Source organism: Bos javanicus, chromosome 17 (genome assembly GCF_032452875.1).
Source record: "Bos javanicus breed banteng chromosome 17, ARS-OSU_banteng_1.0, whole genome shotgun sequence".
Taxonomy (NCBI): Eukaryota; Metazoa; Chordata; class Mammalia; order Artiodactyla; family Bovidae; genus Bos; species Bos javanicus.
This window is the reverse complement of record NC_083884.1, coordinates 45350758-45372502: the sequence shown is the minus strand read 5'-3', so window position 1 is coordinate 45372502 and position 21745 is coordinate 45350758. Positions and strand designations below refer to the sequence as shown.

Here is a 21745-nt window from a genome sequence, read left to right as displayed (position 1 = left end):
AATCACAGGCCTGGTGGAGTTGGATGAGAGGAGGTCAGAGAAACTGTGGGCAAGCAGAAACCAGAGCTGGTGCTGAACCAGGTCATCTGAGCCAGAACCACATGCCAGGCATTACCCCCACGAGCTTACATGCTTCCTCCACTTACTTCTCAGAATAAAACCAAGAGATAATTACTATTTCATCCCATTGTACAGGTGAGGAAACTGAGCAAGGCTGTGAAGGAACCTGCACAAGGCTGCAGGGAGCAGGGCTGCTCACCTGGGTGTTTTGACTCCGCAGTCACATTGCAGCTGCAAGGCTCTGCCCCCATCAAGGAAGATATAAGCTTGTTTGCTTCCCTGTGTCCACTGCAAAGTGCTCAAGCACACAGAATATTAACACATTTTCCACAATATGCTCAAATAGTGTGAAAATAGTCCCAGGCACTTTCCGTTATTGTCTTTCTCTGGAATAAAATTGAAGGTTGCTGGGTTTCAGATGGGGGCTGCACATAGAACCGATTTGACTTAACTATTCTGTTAAAAGTAAAAGTAGTCCTTTTTGCTCGAGCAGGAGGTATCAGTCCTCATCACCGAGCTCACTAAGTTGATGTCTTCCAGCTCATCGTCGGGGAGGCAGGGCAGGGCAGGGACCCTGGCACCAGTGTGCCTGGGTCCCAGTCCCACTGCTGCCAGTGGGGGCTGACCTTGCTTGGCCATGGTCTCATCAGCAAATTGAAGATAGATTATCTCCTGCACAGGCTGTTGTGAGCACCAAACATGGTCACAGACCTCGAGCGCATAGCATGGTGCATCCACCTTGGTTATTGTTACCATCAGGTGAGTGCGAAGCATCTCAGAATGATGCCAACCAATGGCTGGGACTCAACTCTGGAGCTGTGAGCAACCTTCGTCCTGGGGTCTCCCCCAGAAACATGAAGGCTGGGAAGCAGGGCTCAGGGTGTGGGAAGGAGAGCAGCCCTTCACCTGAGAATGCTCTCCAAGAGGTGGCAACATCTACAGGGTAGAGGCGAAGGATGGTGGGGGTGGCAGTGCCAGAGAGGAAGGGGTGTCCAAGATGAGAATCCCGGAGGAGGTACAGCTGGCCAGGCAGCCCCCCGCCAGTGCCCACTTGCCTTTGGAGCCAGATGGATCTTTCCTAAACTTTCCCCCTGCTCTCCAGAAAAGGCCTGGGGATGCACCACTCTTGAGGGGAATGGGGGGAGGAGATCAGCTCCCCTCGCGGCTGGGAGGTGACAAGGCCCCTCTCTGCCCAGGCCCTTGCAGCCCCTTAGGCCTTTAGCAGCCTCTCCCAGGCTCCTACCTGCCCTGTGAGGGGGTCCCACCTTACAGACCAGGGGTTCTCAGCCCCACCAACTCAGTGTTCCTATTCACAACACACATCTGTAGTGGCCCCTATTCTGAAATAGGATGTAGGTAATACAAAACCAGACATATGCTTTCTTTTTAAAAACCCATTTAATAGTACATGTGTGCTAAGCCACTTCAGTCGTGTCCAACTCTTTGCGACCCTATGGACCAGAGTCCACCAGGCTCTTTTGTCCATGGGATTCTCCAAGCAAGAATACTGGAGTGGGTTGCCATGCCCTTCTCCAGGGGATCTTCCCAGCCCAGGGATCGAAACCTCAACTGATAACTTTATTTGCTGCCTCTCTGAGAAAATGGAAAAAAAGAGAACACCCCAGCTTCCACCCCACCTGGCTAGCTCACTTACTGTCCCTCTACCTCAGAAGCAGGAGCAGGAGGAGCTGTCCGAGGTGCTGGACAGGCCCCAGCTCCTGAGCTGGGGTGCCACCCTCTCATGGGCTCCAGGATGGGTTCTGGCACCCAATCCTCCCCTCTCAGCTAATTCTTATCTTGGAAATAACACCCTCTGTCTGCCCCATCTCCCTCTCCAGGACAGACCCTCATCTCATCCTCCTTCACAGGACTGGTTCTCAGTTGGGGGAGGAAATGCCCCCAGGGGAAATTTGACAGTACTTCTCCATGTCCCATGTTGCATGGGGGTCCAACCACCAATAGTCATCCAGCCCCAAAATCCACAGTGCTTTGCAGAAAGGCCCCATGTCTGCCGTTTCCAACTTCACCCCCAACCCTCATCTAAGCTGACTTTGTCCAGGTCACCCCCACCCTTGGAGCAGCAGTCAGCCCTCAGTGCTCATGGAGTGTGACCCATCAAAGTACTCAGCGGTGCTCGTCCCCTTGATTCCCAGGATCAGACACTGGCCTGCCTCACCTCTCTTCTGGCTACTCCTCATCTCCTGGTAGACTGTCCCAGCTCGGCCAACCTGTCTCTTCCCCTGCACTCACTCCCTGGTCTGGGTGAGACCATAAAGCTATGTGGGTTTCGATAGCATCTGCATGTGGGTAACTCCTGCTATGGGCTCAACTATGTCCTCTAAAAGCTGTGCATTGAGGGGACTTCCCTGGTGGTCCAGTGGTTAAGAATCCACCTTGCAATGAAGGGGACATAAGTTTGATCCCTGATCAGGAAACTAAGGTCCCACATACCAAGGAGCAACTAAGGCTGCATGGCACAACTACTGAGCTTGCACACTCTGGAACGCGTGTGCCCCAACTGGAGAGTCCGTGTACTGCAACAAAAGATCCTGCGTGTCACAACTAGGACCCCATGCAGTCAAATAAATAAATACTTTTTTTAAAAAAAGGTTGTATGTTGAAGACCTAACTTCAATGTGACTGTATCTGGAGAGGGGCCTTAGGGGGGTGATTAAGATTAAATGAGGTCACCGGGGGACCCTAAACTAATAGGACTGTGGCCTTACAGAGGGAGAGACACCAGGAATGCTCAGGCACACAGAAGAAGCCGTCCGCAAGCCAGGAGGGAGGCCTCATCAGAAACCAGCCATGCCAGCACCTTGATCTTGGTTTTCAAGCCTTCAGAATTGTGAGACAATGAATTTCCATGGTTTAAGCCCTCCAAGTGTGATGCCTGGTTAAAGCAGCTGGAGCAGACTCATACAGCTCCCAGTGTGAGTCTCCAGCACGGACTCCCTGACCAATATTCTAGCCAACCCTCCAGCATGCACTGTGCCTCAGGACTCTTGCACTTGCTGGGCCTGGAGCTCCCTCCTTCAGATCTCTGCAGGTCACATCCCCATCCTTACTTTCAGACTTCACTTAAAAGTCACTCCCTTCTTGGGGCCTTCTCCGGACACTGGATGGAGATGCCAGTGCCTCTCCCCTGACACTTCATCCTTCTGCCTTATTTTGCCCCCTACCATGTATTCATGTTCAGTAGTCTGTTCAGTTTGCTCACTGCGATCAGCAGAATCATGGACCCCAAAGCTGTTCACATCCCAGCCCCCAGAACCTGGGAATATGTTAGGTTAACATGGCAGAGAAAATTAAAGGTGTTCATCAGCTGAATTTGAGCTGGATTATCCGGTGGGCCCCTGTGATCATAAGGACGCTTAAAGGTAGAAGAGGGAGGCGAAGAGGAGAGTGGGGGTTGGGATGTGACTTTGGGGGAATGGCACAAAAAGGCGAAACACTGCTGGATTCGGAGATGGAGGCCAGATATGGATGCAGGATATGGGTGCTGAACCCCAGGAAAGGCAAGGAAACAGGCAGGAAAAGCCTCCACAGGGCACCCTCCCCAGGAGACCCGTGTCAGCCTTTGACCTGCAGGAGCCTGAGAAGAAGGCTTTCATCACACACCTCTAAACACGCTGTGTTCTCGGACCAGGACGTCTGCAAGAACCAGTATTTCTACAAATTCCATGATCTTTCTGTGAACAGCACAACTACATTGCGCTCCAGTGTCAAAAGCATTAACTCGTTACATAAAAATGTCTACAATATATGACTATTTTGGTAACTTCCTGTTGAGATTTCTTCCATTTTTAAAGAAATATACTTAGAGGCTCATGAACCAGCTGTGACCTGAGCCTCTCAACCTCCAGGAGGTCCTGTCTGGCAAGTCAGTCCACACACAATTGGGACAATTAGGACTTCCCCTCGTCCCAGCCACTGTCCCCCTGTACCAGCCCTGTGTCTGGCTCTGGGCACACACTGCCCCTCTAGCCTTGAAGCCAAGCCTCACTTCTAACCAGGGTGGAAAACCCAGGGAGGAGCCATCCAGGAGGCTACTGGAGCAGCTACCGGAGCCAGGACCCATCATAGGCCAGGCACCTGTAGATCTTATTTCTCTGGCACACTGCTAGGCCTGGGGCAGCATATTAAGAGCCATTGTACTTGGGCTCATTTACTTAAAAATAAAACCCAACAGCTGAGGCTTCTGAGCAAAGCCCCTCTCTGGAGGACCGGAAGGTCGAAGGTCGCTGCCTGAGCCAGGCCAGACGTGTATGGCAGGATTGCCTGCCAAGGTGGACCACCCCCGCGAAGCGAGGCAGGGCGAGGGGTGCTGGGGAGTGGCCTGGGGTGTGTTCAATGCTGCTGCCTCCTTCTCAAGACCCAGGAGTCAGGGCTACATCTGCACAAGTGGGTTATTTTATTTTTATTTATGTTTTATCAGACTCGGAGCTTCAGAAAGCCTTGGAAAGAGCACAGATCCAGAGTCCAGCATCTTCCTTCATCAATTCTGAGGCCATCAATCCACAACCCTAGGGGAGACCACTTTCTAAGACCAGGTGCTACAGCAAGGAGCCTTGAGGGCCATCCATGACAGCAACCCCACACTGGTCTTTCCTCCAGCCTTCCTGCAGTATCCATGTCTCTGTAAACCACTCGATTCATGTTACTTAATAGCCTGCTTTAAACTGATGCACTTTTGAATTAAGTGAATTTGCTTCTTAAATAAGTGAGGTATTGATACGCAAGATAGGAGACCTCTATCCTTTGCCCAAAATGTTAATCAATAAAAAATGAAACAGCATTTGGCTATTAAAGTCTAGCTGGATACACAGCCAGCTAAGGATGCTGAGCCTGGGGGTGGCTCTAAAGGTAGATAGGCAAGTTCAGAGCATGCAAGAGGCACGTTGCCATTGAATTGAGACAGCAAGGTCAAAGAGGATGCATGGGGGACAGCCTTCAGGATGGCACTCTTCCTGTGCCCAGCAGGATCCCGAACTTTGAGCAGTGTGGGTTAGCCATCGAACTGGACACAAGGATGGCCCCTTTCATTCAAGCCAATTCTTTTTGCCTCTACAAGGTTTTGCTGAGGTTGGTGTTTCCAACATCCCCACTTTACAGATGAGAAAACTGAGACTAGAGGGGGGTGACTGACTTGCTGAGATGTGGAGCCAGGTATGAACCCAGCCAGTCAACCCCTATGTTCTAGACAGAAGGCAGAGATCTCCACGGGAGTTTTCTGGCCCTCGGGGGACACTTGACAATGTCTCATGCCGCAGCTGGAGGTGGGAGCAGAGAGGACTGCTGGTGCCTGGTGGGTGGAGGCCAGAGATGCTGCTCAACAGCTTACCAGCACCGTACCACCGTGTGCAAAGATTACCTGGCCCAGATGTCAACAGCAACATGTTGAGAAGCCCTGACTAGGGACCCCAAGGCAGGCCACAGGCTGAGCAGGCCAGAATCAAGACTGTCCTGTCCCTCAGGTGGCTGGAGAGACTGTGTGTTGTCACTGCTGTCATTTTGGTCCCTCAGATCTAAGTGAGATCTCAAATGTGCTTTATAAATCCAACCAGCTAGACAGAGGCACAGACTTCCATGGTCGCAGATGAAGTCCAAGCATTCTCCTGATAGCCACACACCACTCTCCTCCTTCATAGCACTCACGTAGGTTGGGAAGATCCCCTGGAGGAGGGCATGGCAACCCACTCCAGTGTCCTTGCCTGGAGAATCCCCATGGACAGAGGAGCCTGGCGGGCTACAATCCATGAGGTCGCAAAGAGTTGGACTGAGTGATGAAGCACAGCACCACTCACGTGGGGCTGGCCCCTGCCCGGATGCCCTTCCCCGATCCCCTCACAGCTCACTCACATCTGAGTTCGATCATCATAGAGGAGCTCCCCACCCACCCTTGGTGTCAGTCTCCCAGCACACACAGCCACTGTGGTCCTCTGGTGGTCAGAACTCAGGGCATCATGGTTACACTCCCTTTGGAGGCTCCAGGAAAGGGTCCTTCCTGCCTATTCCAGCCTCTGGAGTTGCTGGCATCCTCGGAGTCCTTGGCTTGTAGACGCATCACCCCAGTCTCTGTCTCTGCCTTCTATCTTCTATGTCTGTGTCCCTCTTGGTCTCATAAGGACAATATTGTCCTTATAAATCACTGGATCAGGGCCCACCCTACTCCAGTACAACCTCATCTACGTACGTCTGCAAACAGGGTTACATTCTGAGGACATGAATCTGGGGAAATGCTATTCAAGCCACACCCCATCTAAAGTGGGACCCCGTCCCACCCACCCACTCTCCATCACTCTTCCTCTTGGTGGCTTCCTTTCTGTCTGGAGTTGCCCTGTTCACAGCACTCGTTGCTCACCTGCCTGCCTCCTAGGACGTCAGCCCTGAGAGGCAGGGACCTGCATCTCCTTCGCTCCTACACCCTGACTCAGCATCAGGAACATAGGAGGGGTGAATGATAAGGATAAATAAGATACTGCCTTCATTCCAGAAAATGAGAGAGCTTCAGCCTGCAGAGCAGTTTCCAAGGACCCATCTCACCATGAATCAGCCTCTCCCCATCCCTCTTTTGACACCTGGCTATCCTCCCTTCAAGGGTACCTGTGCTTTTTGAGAGCAGAACAGAAAAGCTGACCAAAGAGCAGGAAAGCTGTTCCAAGAGCTGGATCCCAGGCAGTAATGTCCCCAGTAGGACATGGGATATGGAAGTGAATAGAGACTTATTTTTGTCAAGTTATCAGCCAACGAAGGATAAACTGTCCTTTCAGAAAATAGTGCCGAACCTCTGAAATATGCAAATTGCTGAGCTGAATTGTAAATGCAATCACTCAGTCCTGGCAGGCTCCCAAGGTGAGGGTCACGGTTGGCCTGAGTTATTCCTAGAAGTGGGGCCCCGGCTGGATCTGCAGAGTCTCTGGATAGAGCCAGTCCCTCCAGAGTGAGGTCTGCTCCTCCCAGGGGAATTGCGTGAGGGGTGTTTATCTCAGGGTGAAGCACCCCTACCTCTCATCGCCCCAGATGCCAAGGCCCAGGACTGCACAGCGCTAACCTCTGTGACCATAAGTGGCTTCGGCTGTTCTGATATGGGTGGTTGGATGGGGTCACAGGCAGACCAGCAGGCAGAGGAGCACAGGCAAAGAAGGGGAAAAAAAACAAAACCAACATGCTGTTAATCTTCTCAGGGTGAGTGAAATGTAATTGCAGGCGGCTCCCATGTAGGAGAATGGAAAAAGCCATTCGTGTCAAAAGCCCCCTCGCTGGCTGTGGTTGTGCAAAAGCCTGGGCTCTGGTTGGGAGCACCAACTATTTTTTCACTTTCTGTAGTAAATCAACAACTGTGGGGGATGTGAGACAGATGCAGGGGGATAGGCCAGCCAATTAATGACTTGGGGTGGGGGCGGGGGTTGGGGGAGGAAGTGGCCAACCAATTAATTGCTGCCATTCTGAAGCAAGACCTGCCAGGACCCGTGATTAAATCCTGAACGAATGGCAACTATTTCTCCGGCCACGGTGGCTTTGACTGCTGGGATCAGCAATGCAGGACGTTTTAACTCATAAAGCAGATTCAAGGAAGATGGAGGAGATTGATGAACTCTAGCTGGAAGGGCCCAGGAACCAGCGGGGAGCTACTTCTAGAATTAAAATTCACAATGACTAGGGAAATCTTTCCGATGAAACACACATGCCCTGCAAGTGGAATATCTTAGGCATCTTCAAAACGGAGCTGCTCATGCATAGCAAAGGGCTTGAAAACCCTTCTTGAGAAGTCAGCACGTTCTATGCACACGGGCTCTCAGGAGTGGGCAGACTGGGACAGGCATACCACAGAGGTGAGGAGTGGTCCAGAGGGGCAGCCAGCCCCTCGCCGTCCCCAGGAACCTTCCAGGCCCCTCTCAGACACCCACCCCGCCCCCCTCCACCAGGCTCTTCTGCAGGCTCCACCCACCTGGGGCATTCATCCTTTGGTCACTGGAAAGGCACTGATCGGGCATCCACCCCATGCCAGGTTTGAGGCACTTGCTGTCCTCACATGGCTTGTGCTCTCATATGATATTTGAATTCCCACGCCAGGTGGGGACTGTTTGGATACCTCCCCAAATTCAGCTTCTCAGCTGTGACACCTGCCTACCACCAAAGCAAGCACCACAGTGCAGGAAAGTTCCACACGGAGGGGTTTGCTCCCCCTGCAGCCCGAGGGGCCAAGGCAAACACAGGGTGACCTCCTGGCGTTCTCTCCATCTGCCTCCTTCTCGCCTCTCTCCAGGCACCTCCTGGTCTCAACTCCAAAATTCTTCGATTACTAAAACTCAGGGTGGGGACTTCCCTGTCAGTTCAGTAGTGAAGACTTTGAATGCAGGGGCTGTGGGCTCAATCCCTGGTGGGGGAGCTGAGATCCAATGGAGGAGAACAGAAAAAGCGATTCAAGTCAAACAACCCCCTCCACACCTCATGGCCAAAAAAGCAGAAGGTAAAAACAGAAGCAATATTGTAACAAATTCAATAAAGACTTAAAAAAACAAAAACATCACTCATGGTGCTCAGACTATTGTTAGGATTTCAGCTTCCTGATCTGGGCCCCCTCCAGTGGATGGAGCCTCGGAGACAAGTGCCCCTTGGCAACCTGACAGCCACTTCCCCACTCTTTCCACCCACTTCACCCCCCATCACATCCCCTTAAGCAATACTCTGCTACAGACCCGGGCTTCCCAAAGTGTGCAGTCAGAATCCCGGGAGGACCAGCACGTGGGACAGGGTTGTTGGCTGAAAACGAACACAGCGTTAAATAACATTGACTCACACCGTGAGACTTATCCCCTCTTAAAGCCTGTCTCAATCCCCTGATTTCTTCAAGGAGAAAGACTTGGTTTCATGTCAATATATCCCCCACACTTGAGAATCTCCCTTCTAACAAAGAGAGGGCAGGTTTCTGGCTCAGAGCCTCTGCTGACAGCCCTGTCACGCTGGAATTAAAGAGCATGATTTTGTTTTCATTACATTCATTCGCCTAGTCCCCTCCTGCTTACGAGTACAGTGGTGATTTGCAAATGTCTTTTTACATAAACTTATTCTAAACAAAAACAATCAATCGTTTAGAGAAAGATCCACTCACTGTCTCATCCAACAAATATTTCTGGAGCATGAACTGTGTGCAAGGTACCACCCAAGACCCTTGGCATTAGAACTGTGAATAAAACAGACAAAAATTCCCACCCTCAGATGAACAATAGAACAGGTGTGATGCACAATTATGGCAAAACCCAGTACCAGTCTTATGTGAATTTCTTTAATTTGAGAGAGCAGGGCCAGCAAGTACCTCTTCCCAGTGGAGGGGAAGTGGTGTTGGCACAGCTGGTGGGAGGCGGGCCCCACCTGAGATGTACAAGGCCATTACCCGATAGACCACAACTGGACCTTCTGTTATTTTAACTTGAACTTTTGATAAATTAAGAAATGTAGATCATTCTAAAGCAAGTATGCTTCTAGCAGCCGCCACAGCTAACTTCCTAAACAACCTTGAGCAAACCCTGCTGTCTCGCCGGCCCTCAGCTTTTCCATCTGTACAGAGGATACATGGTTTTGACCTCTGATTGTGAGGGACTTGGGCTGGTTAGAGGGTCAAGTTAGAGGGAATTAACATGCATGTTGTCTGAATTTTAAAAAGCAGCCAACCAACCCAAATGGAAACCTCCCCTCCCATCCCCAGCTCGAATTCAGCCTCTGCTCCTAAGGGGTCATAGAAGGCAGAAGGGCTTGAATGTATGACCAACTGAATGGGATTTCCCCTCCCTTCTCATTGAGCTTAAAGTGAAATTGAAAGTTGGTTGCTCAGTCCTGTCTGACTCTTTGCAACCCTATGGACTGTAGCCCACCAGGCTCCACTGTCCGTAGAATTCTCCAGGCAAGAATACTGGAGCGGGTAGCCATTCCCTTTTCCAGGGATCTTCTCAACCCAGGGATTGAATCCAGGCCATCTGAATTGCAAGCAGACTCTTTACTGCCTGAGCCACCAGGGAAGCCCACTGAGCTTAGAGGTTCTCCAATTCCACCTTCATAAGACTCACTGTGCCAGTTGCAGGCATGAAACCAGGGATGCTGTACTTGATGTGCAGTTTAAGATATTTGGAAGGATAATTTTTGCCTATAAACATTTTTTCTTGCCTTGAGCACTAAACTTAGAAGCAAACTCTCATGTACATACAGCATGTGACTACACTGAATTTCCTTAAAGAAAATCCATCCCCACCCCTCTCCAGGTCCTGTGAATTTGAATCTACACACACCATTAATAAGTCTTTGCTGAGTCAACAAGACATTTCAAGTAAAGGGCACTGGACCAGCTAAAGAAAAGCTGTGGGGGGTATTGGGGAGGATGCTCTGCTTCTGGGCCCTGCTCCCCAGGGACAATCTTTCCTCCCCACCAGCTCCTTCAAGCCAGGAGAAGTGTTTCTAGGAAGCAGTCAAGGCAAAGCAAATATAAGCAATAAATCAATTTTGTTGGGGTTTCTCCCTCTCCTTTCTAAACTCAGCTGAATTCGTATCAAGTAGAAGCTCCTAGGAATCCATATCCTATTCCTTGGATCTAAAACACAATAGACACTAGTGTAAAGGGCTGTGGCTTGCCTCCTCTGGGAAGCATGCTCCTTGATGTTTTTCAGAATCCTTTAACAGAAGAATCTGTGCCAGTTTGAAGGGTGAGCACTGTTCTCAAAGGGCTTCTTGTGAACAAAGGTCAACCATTCCTGCACTGTCCTCTCCTTAGGGACCCACCCAGGCTGAGTGCTAGATTGGGGCTCTCTTGTCATGTCCAGAAACAAATACTGAATGACCCCTGGGTAAGGCGCTATGCTAGGCACATGGTCTGAGATGGGTATGCAAGATAAAGAGTGGGATTGGTGGGAGAGACAGAACAGAGATTGGAGAGAGACAGAACAGTTGGGCTAAGGGATGGGCAATTTGAAGAGAGGAAAATTGATAGGAGGAAGAGATTTGGTGAAGGGGTGAGGGAGAAAGGATTTTAAAATGCGAAAGGGGTGGGAAGAGGAGTAGGAAGAGAGAAGAGAGGAGGGAGGAGGAAGAAGCCAGGAGAAGGGAGGGGGAGAGGCTGGGGTGGGCCTGGGAATGACACTCCACTTTCCCAAAACACTTCATCATCCCCCATCAGTTGGTTGAAGGTCCTGGCTTTTCCTGCCTCCAAGAATCCCAGCTCCTTCTCACCTTGACGTGGGGGAGGGGAGAGAACGGCTCTCAGCACTGAGCTGGCCGTCAGGATGTTACACAACCCAACGTGCTGCCAATGTTTTTATATAATCCTCCACTTCTCCCCATAAAACAGACCATAACACCCTGGCAAACACACTTCAATAAAGCTGTGTGCTATTACCGGGGCACACTGCCTTCCTGGAGATGAATCACCACTGGAATGGTCAAGTGACAGCTGAACTAAACTTTTCTCCCCTCGTGGTTTCAGCTGAATAGGGAAGATCAGAAAAGCCAAGCAACCCATCAGAACTACCTCCAGACAAAAACCCAGGAGCTCAGGGGTGGTGAGAAGGCACTTGGGAAGTCAGAGGATGCGCTACTCTCCCAGAGAGGGTGGGCATGGCTGCAGACAGCTCTCGTATCCTGGGCATCAGGAACCAAGCCTCGGGTTCAGAGCTGCTGCTCCAAGGCCAGCTGGGCATCCAGAAGGAAATCCCAAGAGGATCTCCACATTGGACTGAGTGATGTGTGGAACAGGCCCCGTCTATGCAAGCTGGCTCCCAGACAGCTCCTGCTGGAGCCTGTTACTGACTCTTCCTAAAGAGCATTGCCAGGGGCTGCTGGTGCAGAAACCAGAATAGCACAGGACAGAAGGGGAATGCCTACTAATGGGGTAAACATAAACTTTCCTCTTTCCTCCTTGCAACTGGCACAGAGTAAGCCCAGGGAGCAGCAGTTGCTTTATTCTGCTCTGCTGCAACCCAATGTGGAAAAGTACTCCTCCTCCCCCACCACCTAGCTCCACATTGGCCCTGACCCTCCTTGACTCCCACACTGACCCTCAGGGTGACTCACATCCACTTGGGATGAAACAAGGAGCCCACCTCCAGGAGCCAGTTCCTGTAGAAGCTTCCAAGGACTCCAGGTTCCCAAGCACCATGGCTCAGGGTCCATTTAGGTAATTAATATCTGCCAAGCCCCTGCCAGGACCTAGACTCTATTTGTCCATGAGTCACAGGTTCACAGCCTCATACTCGACCCACAGCACTTGGTTGATTGAGCCCTGAGCATCCCCAGGATAGGGAACTGAACAGCTCCAGTGGTTGGGGCATAACTCTTTGCAACCCCATGGATTGTAGCCCACCAGGCTCCTCTGTCCATGGAACTCTCCTGGCAAGAATACTGGAGTAGGTTGCCATTCCCTTCTCCAGGGGATCTTCCTGACCCAGGGATTGAACCCAGGTCTCCTATATTACAGGCAGATTCTTTACTGTCTGAGCCACCAGGGAAGCCCACTTTTCTCCACCAACATCTAAAGAACACCTCTGAAGGGCAGCATAGCCATCCTGCCTCTCTCCACTTCTTCCTCAAGAGAGGGGAGTGAGTCCAGGCTTAGCCCTGATGCCCCACAGCTCCTGAAGCAGCATGGCAGACTCCCTTGCTCTTAGATCTGGGCACTGCCTGCTCTTAACACAGGTCCTACAACCTCTAGAAGTTCTCTCAGTTCCTCAGGGAACAAGGTGGAGTCCCTTCATGTGTACTGGTGGGTTGGGGTACTCAAGTGTCCTCTGGGCACATAAGTGTATGCGTAGTCATTCAGACCAGCATCCTCAGCTACACAGAGGCTGTATTCCCATCTGCCTTCTACCTGATTCACTCCACAAGTAACAGGAAATCGATCTTAGCCCTGGTTGGCCACCAGGTCCCTGGGGTCCTCGCAGGTTGTAGCGCCAGGGACACAGTTCAGCGTCCCAAGCCCGGAAACAATTCTTCCCCCACCCACTCTCCCAGCCTCTTTGTCCCGAGCGGGGCGCTGGCTCAGCTCACCATTCAGCTGGTTGTAGACTACCTCCTCCAGGTGGTCAAGGCGCTGCAGGATGGCTTCGCGCTCAGCCAGCGCGCCCACCTTGGCGTGCCGGCTGCGCACCCGGCGGTCGGCACTGCGAACGATCTGCACCAGCCCCTCTGAGCGGTCCTGCAGGCGGCAGTACACGGAGAAGAGGATGATGCCCACGAACACCAAGATGTTGACCGTCAGCAAAGTTTTGATCTTCCTGGCCACCGCCATGAACGCGGTTGGAAGCTGGGGGCTGCCTCACCCACGGGGCATCCCCTTGGGCCCGGTGGACACAGGAGCCTCCGCCTGGCCCGCTGCTTCGGGGACCATGAGCCAGCCCAGCTCACCGCGGGCTGCGGGCTTGGGGTGCTGAAGGAGGGGGGCTGCGGGCCGGGAGCTGCAGGCAGGGGCTGCAGGCGGATGCTGCGGGAGGGCTGCGCGCTCTGCCGCCCGCGCCCGGGAGCTGTCCCTTCAGCACCACCCGCGCCCTCTCAGCGCGCCCCTCTGCCTCCCGGGTTCCCCACCAGCAGGGGCTGCCCGGGGCCGTGGGCGCAGGGGGCACTCGGCATCCTCCTCAGAGGGGCGCGGCCCCCTCTCAGGGGCGGCGGGGAGGGCCTCGGGACCCGGAGAAGCGAGGGAGGCGCGGGCCGGCAGGCACTCGGCTGGTGTGCAGCTCCTGCCCGCCCCGCAGCCACGGCGCCGGTGCGGAGTGACGCGGCCGCCCAGCTCATCAGCATGCACGCGGGGCCCCGTGCCCGCCCCCGCAGGCCCGTCCCTCCGGGACCGCCCCCTCAGGGACCACCCCCACCCCACCCCACCCGGTGGGGCGCAAGGTCTGGCTCGCGCCCTAGGCGCCAGAACCGGGTGGGGCGGGGCGGGGCCTCGCGTTCAGGAGACCCAGTCCAAGGGCGTCCCGGCGGGTGCGGCGGGGCGGAGCGCGCGAACAATCTCTCCACACGCCCCCTCCCCAAACTTGACCTGCGGAAGCAGGATCTTGGGGAGTGAGTGTCTGGTCAAGGCAGTGTAGTCTGCGTGGATGAGCAGGGGTAGGTGGGAGGGGAGGCTCTTTGTGAGAAGGAAGGGGGACAGTAGGGTCAAAGCCTCCTTGGTGGTTTGTCTCACCTTTCCCTCATTCAAACTGAATCAACCCCCGGCCACCCTCCCCTTCCCTCTCTGCAGGGCAGAGGGCTGGGAAGAGCTGAGTCCAAGAACTGGTGCCCCGGGCTTGAGAGTCCGTGGTACCCAGAGACACACAGGCAGAACCGCAAAACCCACTGCGGGACGGGGGAGGTGTAGGCTCTTGGGCATCCGATGCTCCAGGACGCGGTCCTCAGACCTCAGGGCACAGCAAACCTGGCTGACCCCGCCTCCACGTCAATGTCTAATACAGCCTCAAACCCGCGTTTTATAGGTGAGACAGCCGGGGTTCAAGAGAGTAAAGACCCAGCTTTGGACCCTGAGCACCGAGAAGGCAGGAGGCTCTATCTACTTCACACTTTCTCCCCAGTGCTTGATGCTTGGTGCTCAGTAAATATTTGTTCAGTGAATAAATGCAGGAACATTCATTAAGAGCTGGTTTCTGTTGGTCGCTCACTACGAAGAGATGAATAAGGACCTTTGGGCTTGAGGGAGCTCTTGGTGTGTGTGTGTGCATATGCACATGTGTGTATACATGTATGCATGTGTGTCTCTGTGTGTGCACTTGAGTGTGTGCTCCTGTGTGTGTCCATGTATGTGCATTTATGTGTTCATTAGTGCATTTGTGTGCATCCACATGTGTACATGTGTGTATTTGTCTGTGTGTGCATTTATGTGTGTGTCCATGTATGCATTTGTGTGTATGTCCATGGGCATGTGTCTATGTATGTGTCCGTGTGTGTGTATCCATGTATGAGTGTATAGGGGGACTTCGGGGGTCTCCCAGCTCTTAGTTCAATGTTCTTTTTGCAAACATGCATTTCTAGACTTCAGCCATACCAGTCTATCCAGCTTGGAGGTTTTGTGCCCCTGGGTAGATTCTCTTGAGAGCTGAAAGATTCCTTGCTCCTCTCCCTCATCAAAACTCTCCTTTCTTTCTCAGGACATTAGTCCAAGAAATTCAGAGGACCATCACCAGGAAGGACATAGCCACTGGGACTTGAGGCCAGCTGTCCACAAGGTGCTCACCAAATAAATCACTTCCTTTTCGAGGAACCTGGATTCTGTTTTCATCATCATTCCAGGAGAGTCTCACAATGCAGCAAGTTAGATAAACACTGGTCTGTTTTTGATAAATAGCCATTCCCCTGTCTCTCCTTAAGAAATATTGCATTTTTCCTGTTTATAAAATGCCAAGTTCTAGGATGTCTCCCCATTTTACAAGGATGGCTTTTGGAATAATAATACAAACATTTATGCAGTGGTAAGATTTTGCCAGGCCTTGTTCTAGGTCTTTTATGGCCATTAACTGATTAAGACCAATAGCATTACAGTACAAGCTGGCATGATCTAATTAAACTGTGAGGAAACTGAGGCATCGAGAGGGCAAACGCCTTGCTCAAGGTCACATCAAGGGCAAAACATGGATCCGGGCTTCAAGGCCAGACATTTTGACTCCAGAGTCAAATGTATTAGCCACTGTCACTCAAGAAAAAAAAAATGAAGCACTTTTCATTGTATGTCTATTGAATGCAATGTTAAAGTGGTTTTGCTGGAGGAAACATAATTTTGTCCATGTAAATACGTTCTTCTGCATTCTAAGGTTTAGTAAGATATGATGCATCCAATATGCATTAATATTGGGTGACATTTCATTTGAAATATAACCACACTGACTTGGGAAAGTTGGGGGGGGCTGCTATGCAGGGAGGAGAATGCATCTAGTAGTCTAGCAACCTGGTATTCACTTGATTTTGTAAAATATACTGAATATATTTTAACTATGAGCTGTGCTACCAATAATGTGGATCTGAGGCAGGACCATGGAAGGAGAAGCACTCCACCTTCTTTCCACCACCACTGTTTTCCCTCTGACAAAGCTCTGGCCTCCCAGGGTTCCCTCAGATGCCAGCCCTTCAGAAGCTGCAAGGCCAGAGTGCTGGTTTGCTGGCCTGGGAAAACCCTCACTGGTATTCAGATACCACGTTGGAAGGTATGCATGGGACTAAGGGAGTCTTGTGGTCGCAACCTTGAGGAGCATGAACATCATGCTGGTGCAGACCACGAGAGGGTGGAAACATGGAAACATGAAATGGTCCCCCCAGAAGGGGTGTGCTGGGTCCTCTAATGTCCTTGAAGTCAGCCTCCCTTGTGAGGTCTACCTTGAGATAACACTAGGGTCTGAACAGAATTCACTCTGAGTTGGGTCTTGCCCTTTCGTGGACCACAAACTGAAAGTCGGGACTCACTGATGATTCTTTCCTGGCTCATGGAGAGGACAGGTCCTATTCAGGATTCAGCCTGAGTATATGGCATGCTGTGTTTTATTATCTTAAAGTATCAGTCAGGAGATGGGTGATGTAGAAACAAATGCCCAAATCTCAACAGCTCAAACAATGGAGGGCTATTTCTCAAACATGCTTTACATCTATGGGGATCAACAGGGGTGTTCTGCTAACTACTCACTTCAGGACCCAGTCTTCAGAGAGTAGCCACCTTGAGCATTGCCCACAGCTGTACAGAGGGGAGAAGATGGCTCAGGAGGGCCTCACAAGGTCATTAAACACCCAGTCTAAAAGTGACGCCAGCTATTTTCACTCAAAATGTATCATCCAGAAAGCATCATGTGGACCACCCAGCACCAACAGCTGGGATAGAAGTGAAATTCTACTGTGCTCTTGGAAGAGGACAATCTGGAGATATTTGGGTAAAAGGCGCTCACAATCCACACAGCAACCTTCCAGAAAATCGGGATTTTATTCCAACCTCCCCTCCAGCCACACTCCCAATCACCAAGCTCCCCAGGGTAGCAATGCATGATTGTTGTCAAATTAAAATTTAAAGCAACCATTTTATAGGAAAGAAGATGAAGGTGGGAAAGAAATATGTGGTGAATTTTGGTTAAGACCAGATTCATCGATAAGGTTGGATCTCAGGCATCTGCTCCTGAGCCAAGATCCTCTGAGAATTGAAATTTGAGCTTCTGAATCATCGTGGCTCCTCCTGGTGAAGATTCTCAGCTGGCAGTGGCCTGAGGTGAGGGCAGAAGTTGTGCGGGCCAAGTTCTCCCTGAGTGATTGACCTCCAAACACTGAGCTGCAGAAACACCGCGACAGCTCCTGTTCATGCCGAGATGAAGTGGGGAGTTAATGACACCCCGGGATTCCAACTTCAGTCCTGCCTTCCCGACTGAGACTTGACTAGATTTGACTCTAGGAAGCTTAAAAGAGTCAGCAGAGGGCTTCCCAGGTGGCTCAGTGGTAAAGAATCCACCTGCTAAGGCAAGAGACACAGATTCGATCCCTGATCCAAGAATATCCCATGTGCTATGGGCCACTAAGCCCTTGTGCCACAACTGCTGAGCCCGTGCTCTAGAGCCTGGGAGCCACTACTGAGCCCATGTGCCACAACTACTGAAACCTGTGTGCCCCAGAGCCCACGCTTTGCAAAAAGAGAAGCCACCACAGTGAGAAGCCAGTGCACTGCCACCTGTGCAGCAGCAAAGACCCAGCACAGCTATAAATAAATAAAATTATTTTTTTAATGGTCTGCATCAAAAAAATCAACAGAGATATTGGCAGTCTATTCATTAGCACAGATCCCCTCTTGGATGCCCTCCCCATGACAGCTGGTAGGCCCACAGCCCATTAGCTACACAGATGGACACATCAGTCCTCGGGCAGGTGATACAGGCTCCCAGTGGGCAAGAGAGGCAGGGAGATTTGAGATCTGCAAGCCAGCCACCACCTGCCTTCTCCGGGCAGAATGGCCACGTTTCACTGGGTCAAGAGAGGAAAGAAGCACAGGACGACAGGAAGGTGCATGTAAGGGGAAGGGAGGGAGGTCAGAGGGATGTGTGAGAGAGATGGAGAGGGAGAGAAAGAGGGGGAAGGAGGTGGAGAAAGATTTTGCTGGGAGGTGGGGAACAAGGAAGTGTTAATCCGAATGAAAGATGTTGGGTACTCTTTTCTGCTATCTTTTCTCCCCAAGGCATTCTAAAAGGGTGATAGAATTTGTGAGTGTCCTCACAGCTGAATCTCCTCTGTCTCTTGGGTCCCGAAGCTCACCCAGCTTCACAACTGCTCCAGCAGAATAGCATCATCTGTTTCCCAACAGTAATTGTCAGCAGGTTCAAATGTCTATTTCTCACTGGTATCACACAGAAAAAAACATCATCTGGGAGACTATCAGTATCTGACTCTTAATTTATTTACCAAACACGTAAAGAGTGATTGACCACATGCCAGATGCTGGTCCAAGTACTGTACAAAAGGCACTCACTTAACTCTCATGCAACCCACAAAGGGAGGTGCCATAATGCCCATTTTGTAGATGTGGAAATAGAGGCACAGAGAGGTTTCATAACTGCCTAAAGTCACACAGATATTAGAGATGGAGGTGGGATTCAACCCAGGCCATCTGGCTTCAAGTTTTAAACTCTACACTCAGCTGCCTCTTCTGCCCATAAAGTATCCTAAAATATATTCTTTCTTTTGCCATATTGAAGGCTAATCTCTCCTGTTTCCTACTGATCCATGATGCTAACTTCACGATGTCCCTTCATCACAGAGGCCTGGGCTGTTGAATCATTACTCCATCAGGGTATTCAAACCACCACCAAACATCAGATTAAATCCACAGCATTCAGTCTCTCAGCACGTGTGTCTACAACCAAGGCAGGACTCACAGGATAGGCTCATCTCTGAGGCCCCTGTTGGCATTAAGCAGTGGAATGGGGTCATCTGAAGGTTCGTTTGCTCACATGTCTGTAGTTGTGGCCAGTAGTTGGCTGGATCTGGGCTGGACTGCCTGAGCACCCATGCTGGCCCCTCCTCTCACACTGGCCCCTCTGTGTGGCCTGGGCTTCCTCACAACATGGAGGCTGGTCCCGAGACCAAGACTTCTGAGAGGGCCAGCCACACCGTCTTTCGTGAACTAGCCTCAGAAGTCACACAGTTTTGCTTCTGCCATGCAGGTTCAAGGGAAGGATGCAGACAATATTTCTTTGTGGACACCTGGAGGGGGCTTCTCCATAACCAGTCTGATGAAATGTCTCTTGCTGCATATCTCCCAGCTGTTGGAAGGATGTGGCTCAAGGTCAACTGCTTGGAGGACTGACCTCTGGTGGGTCCAAGAGTCTCATCTGAATGGGAACGACTCTTGATTGCTTTTAGGTTTTGGCAACTGTACCACCTGAGTAGGTGAGACGAACATCATAAACCCTGGGCTGGTGTCTCAGCCAGGCAGATGCTGTCAGTGCTACTTAACCTCCTTTCCTCCCCTGACGTAAGAGCAACAGCAAATGCCTCTTGGCCACAAGCACCTATTTCAGACCAAGAAGTAAATCGTGATTAGTTGAAACCAACCCTTGATAGGTCTATGATGGTCTGTGGTCTGAATGCTTGTGTCTCCCCAAAAGTTCACCCTAAAGGTGATGGTATTATTAGAAGATTTGGCCTTTGGGAGGTGCTTAGGTCATGAGGATGGAGCCCTCATGGTTGAGGTTAGTGCCCTTATTAAAGAGACCCCAGAGAGTTCTCTTGCCCCTTCCACCAGGTGAGGGCACAGCCAGAAATCAGCAGTCTGTGGCCCATGAGAGGGGCCTCACCCAGCCATGCTAGTGCCTTGACCTTAGACCTCCAGTCCCCAGAACTATGAGAAATAAGGGTCTGCTGTTTATAAGCTATTCAGTCTATGCTATCTTGTTATAAGAAAGAACGCACTAAGACAGGTGATCATATTAGCCAATTGTGGCCTAGAGTGTAGACAGACGTCTGCAGGCTGTGGCTTGTAGAAAGGATTTCCTTCTCAGTTAAAAGGCACTGATTCTACTGATCTGACCAATATTCCCCTTGCCCCTTCCGTTGTCCTTTCTGGAGCTCAAATGTGATACCTGGAGGAACAGCAGCCATTTGGTGACCATGAAGCTAGAAGCATATGGATGAAGGTCAACACCCATTAAAGAAGGCAGAACAGAAAAAATCAAGGAGGACGGTCCCTGACAGCATCACCAAGCAGCTCCCCAGGCCTGGGCTGCTTGCCTGTGGAATCTTACTATGTGAGACAAATGAACTGCTGTGACTTGAGCCACTATTAGCCAGGCTTTCCGCCCTGCATTCCTAGTTGACACACCTAACAAGCTGCTCCACAGTGTGGGGCTGGCTGAACCACTCAATCATCTACCACAAGCACAGCTTCTGTGGTTGCCTGACTCATTAACCCCCATGAGCATCTATCGTCCTCACTGGAGAACAAGGGTGATGCATCTTCCCATTCTTGGGTTGTGAGCAAGGAGCTTTTAGTGACTGTCACCTGCAAACCCAGCACTTCTAACCTGGATCTGCCCTGAGCACTCGTGGCCTCTGCTCAGAGCTGCGTGCAGCCAGCATCTTCACTTTGCTCAGGATACCCAGAGAATTCCAAGGCCAGAAGCTGCAGGCAGCTTGGTGCCCTTGTTGTGAGAGAGGCAGCAGGGGAGCTCCGCATGAACTTGGTTGGCCTTGCCTTCAGAGCCAGTTGAGTGTCCTGCTGGTCGAGGAGGGGAAACTTCGCTTAGGTGGGAACACTGCTTCAGGCTCTGCCAGGGCCCACAAGACACCACCCCCTCCTACCTATGCCCACCTTGCATGGGCCTGGCTCTGCCCACACCTGCTTCTGTCTGCCGGGGCCCCTCCTGTGGTCCATGCTGACCTGGAGTCTGGCCCCTGTGAAGTAGAGAGACCCCAGGGCCTCCTGCATCCCTGTGCCTCCCTTCTGCCCTCTGAAGCTGAGCTTCTTGGCGCAGCTGCCTTCACTTCCTGCTTGGATGCACATCCTTGGTTCTCCCTTTGGTAGTGCCCCCATGTTTCCACCAGACGGCTTTTCGTGAAGACACTCGCCAGACTCAGGGATCTCCTCTCAGCTCCTCCTTCATGGCTCTCTTGAACTGTGCTGGTAAGTGTTTAGCAATTGGCTCTGGAGCACAGCGGGGAGGGCCAAGTGCAAGGTTTGCCAATTGCCATGCTGTCAGTTCTCCCGTCACGGCTGCTTTCAAGCTGGCAATGTGACACCACTGAACATACAGCTGGGGAAATGTCCCGTCTGGCTTTGTCCAGTCGGAGCCACTCTGGCCCAGCCCCTCTCAGCAGCACCAACACCAGGGCACTCGCCTTTCTTGGAAGCTCTCTTCTCTGGCTGGAGAACCAACCTTCCTTGCATTCCCTCCTGTTCCCCGTGGCCCCACCTTCCCCGTCTCCTCTGGGGACTGGTCTGCCTGCTCGGCTCTGCAGTGTGGCACCCCTCTGGCCTTGTTTTCAGATCTTTGTGCAACACAGTCCACAAACTGTATCCACACTCACTTCCATTTCTGTGCAAATGTCCCAAGCTGGCATCTTCTTCCCATATTGTGGAGCTTAGGAGAGAGGCCTGCAGATACAAGACCAGAATAGAAGAGACCTCCATGAGATGGAGATGCCTGGCTTCCTGTGTCCATCCAAGCAAGTGGTCCATCCTAGTCTCGGTCCTTCC

The 21745-nt window shown here is 51.6% G+C and overlaps 1 protein-coding gene across 1 annotated transcript in view; it reads right to left on the bottom strand.

Annotated features, from left to right (window-relative positions):
• GALNT9 (polypeptide N-acetylgalactosaminyltransferase 9) overlaps positions 1–13820 on the bottom strand; it is a 114878-nt gene extending 101058 nt beyond the window's left edge. The window contains exon 1 of the mRNA XM_061384452.1: positions 13093–13820. Coding sequence (XP_061240436.1) covers positions 13093–13333 — 241 coding nt within the window. The 5' untranslated portion in view covers positions 13334–13820. The remainder of the gene's footprint in view (positions 1–13092) is intronic.
• Between the last annotated feature and the right edge of the window lie 7925 nt (positions 13821–21745).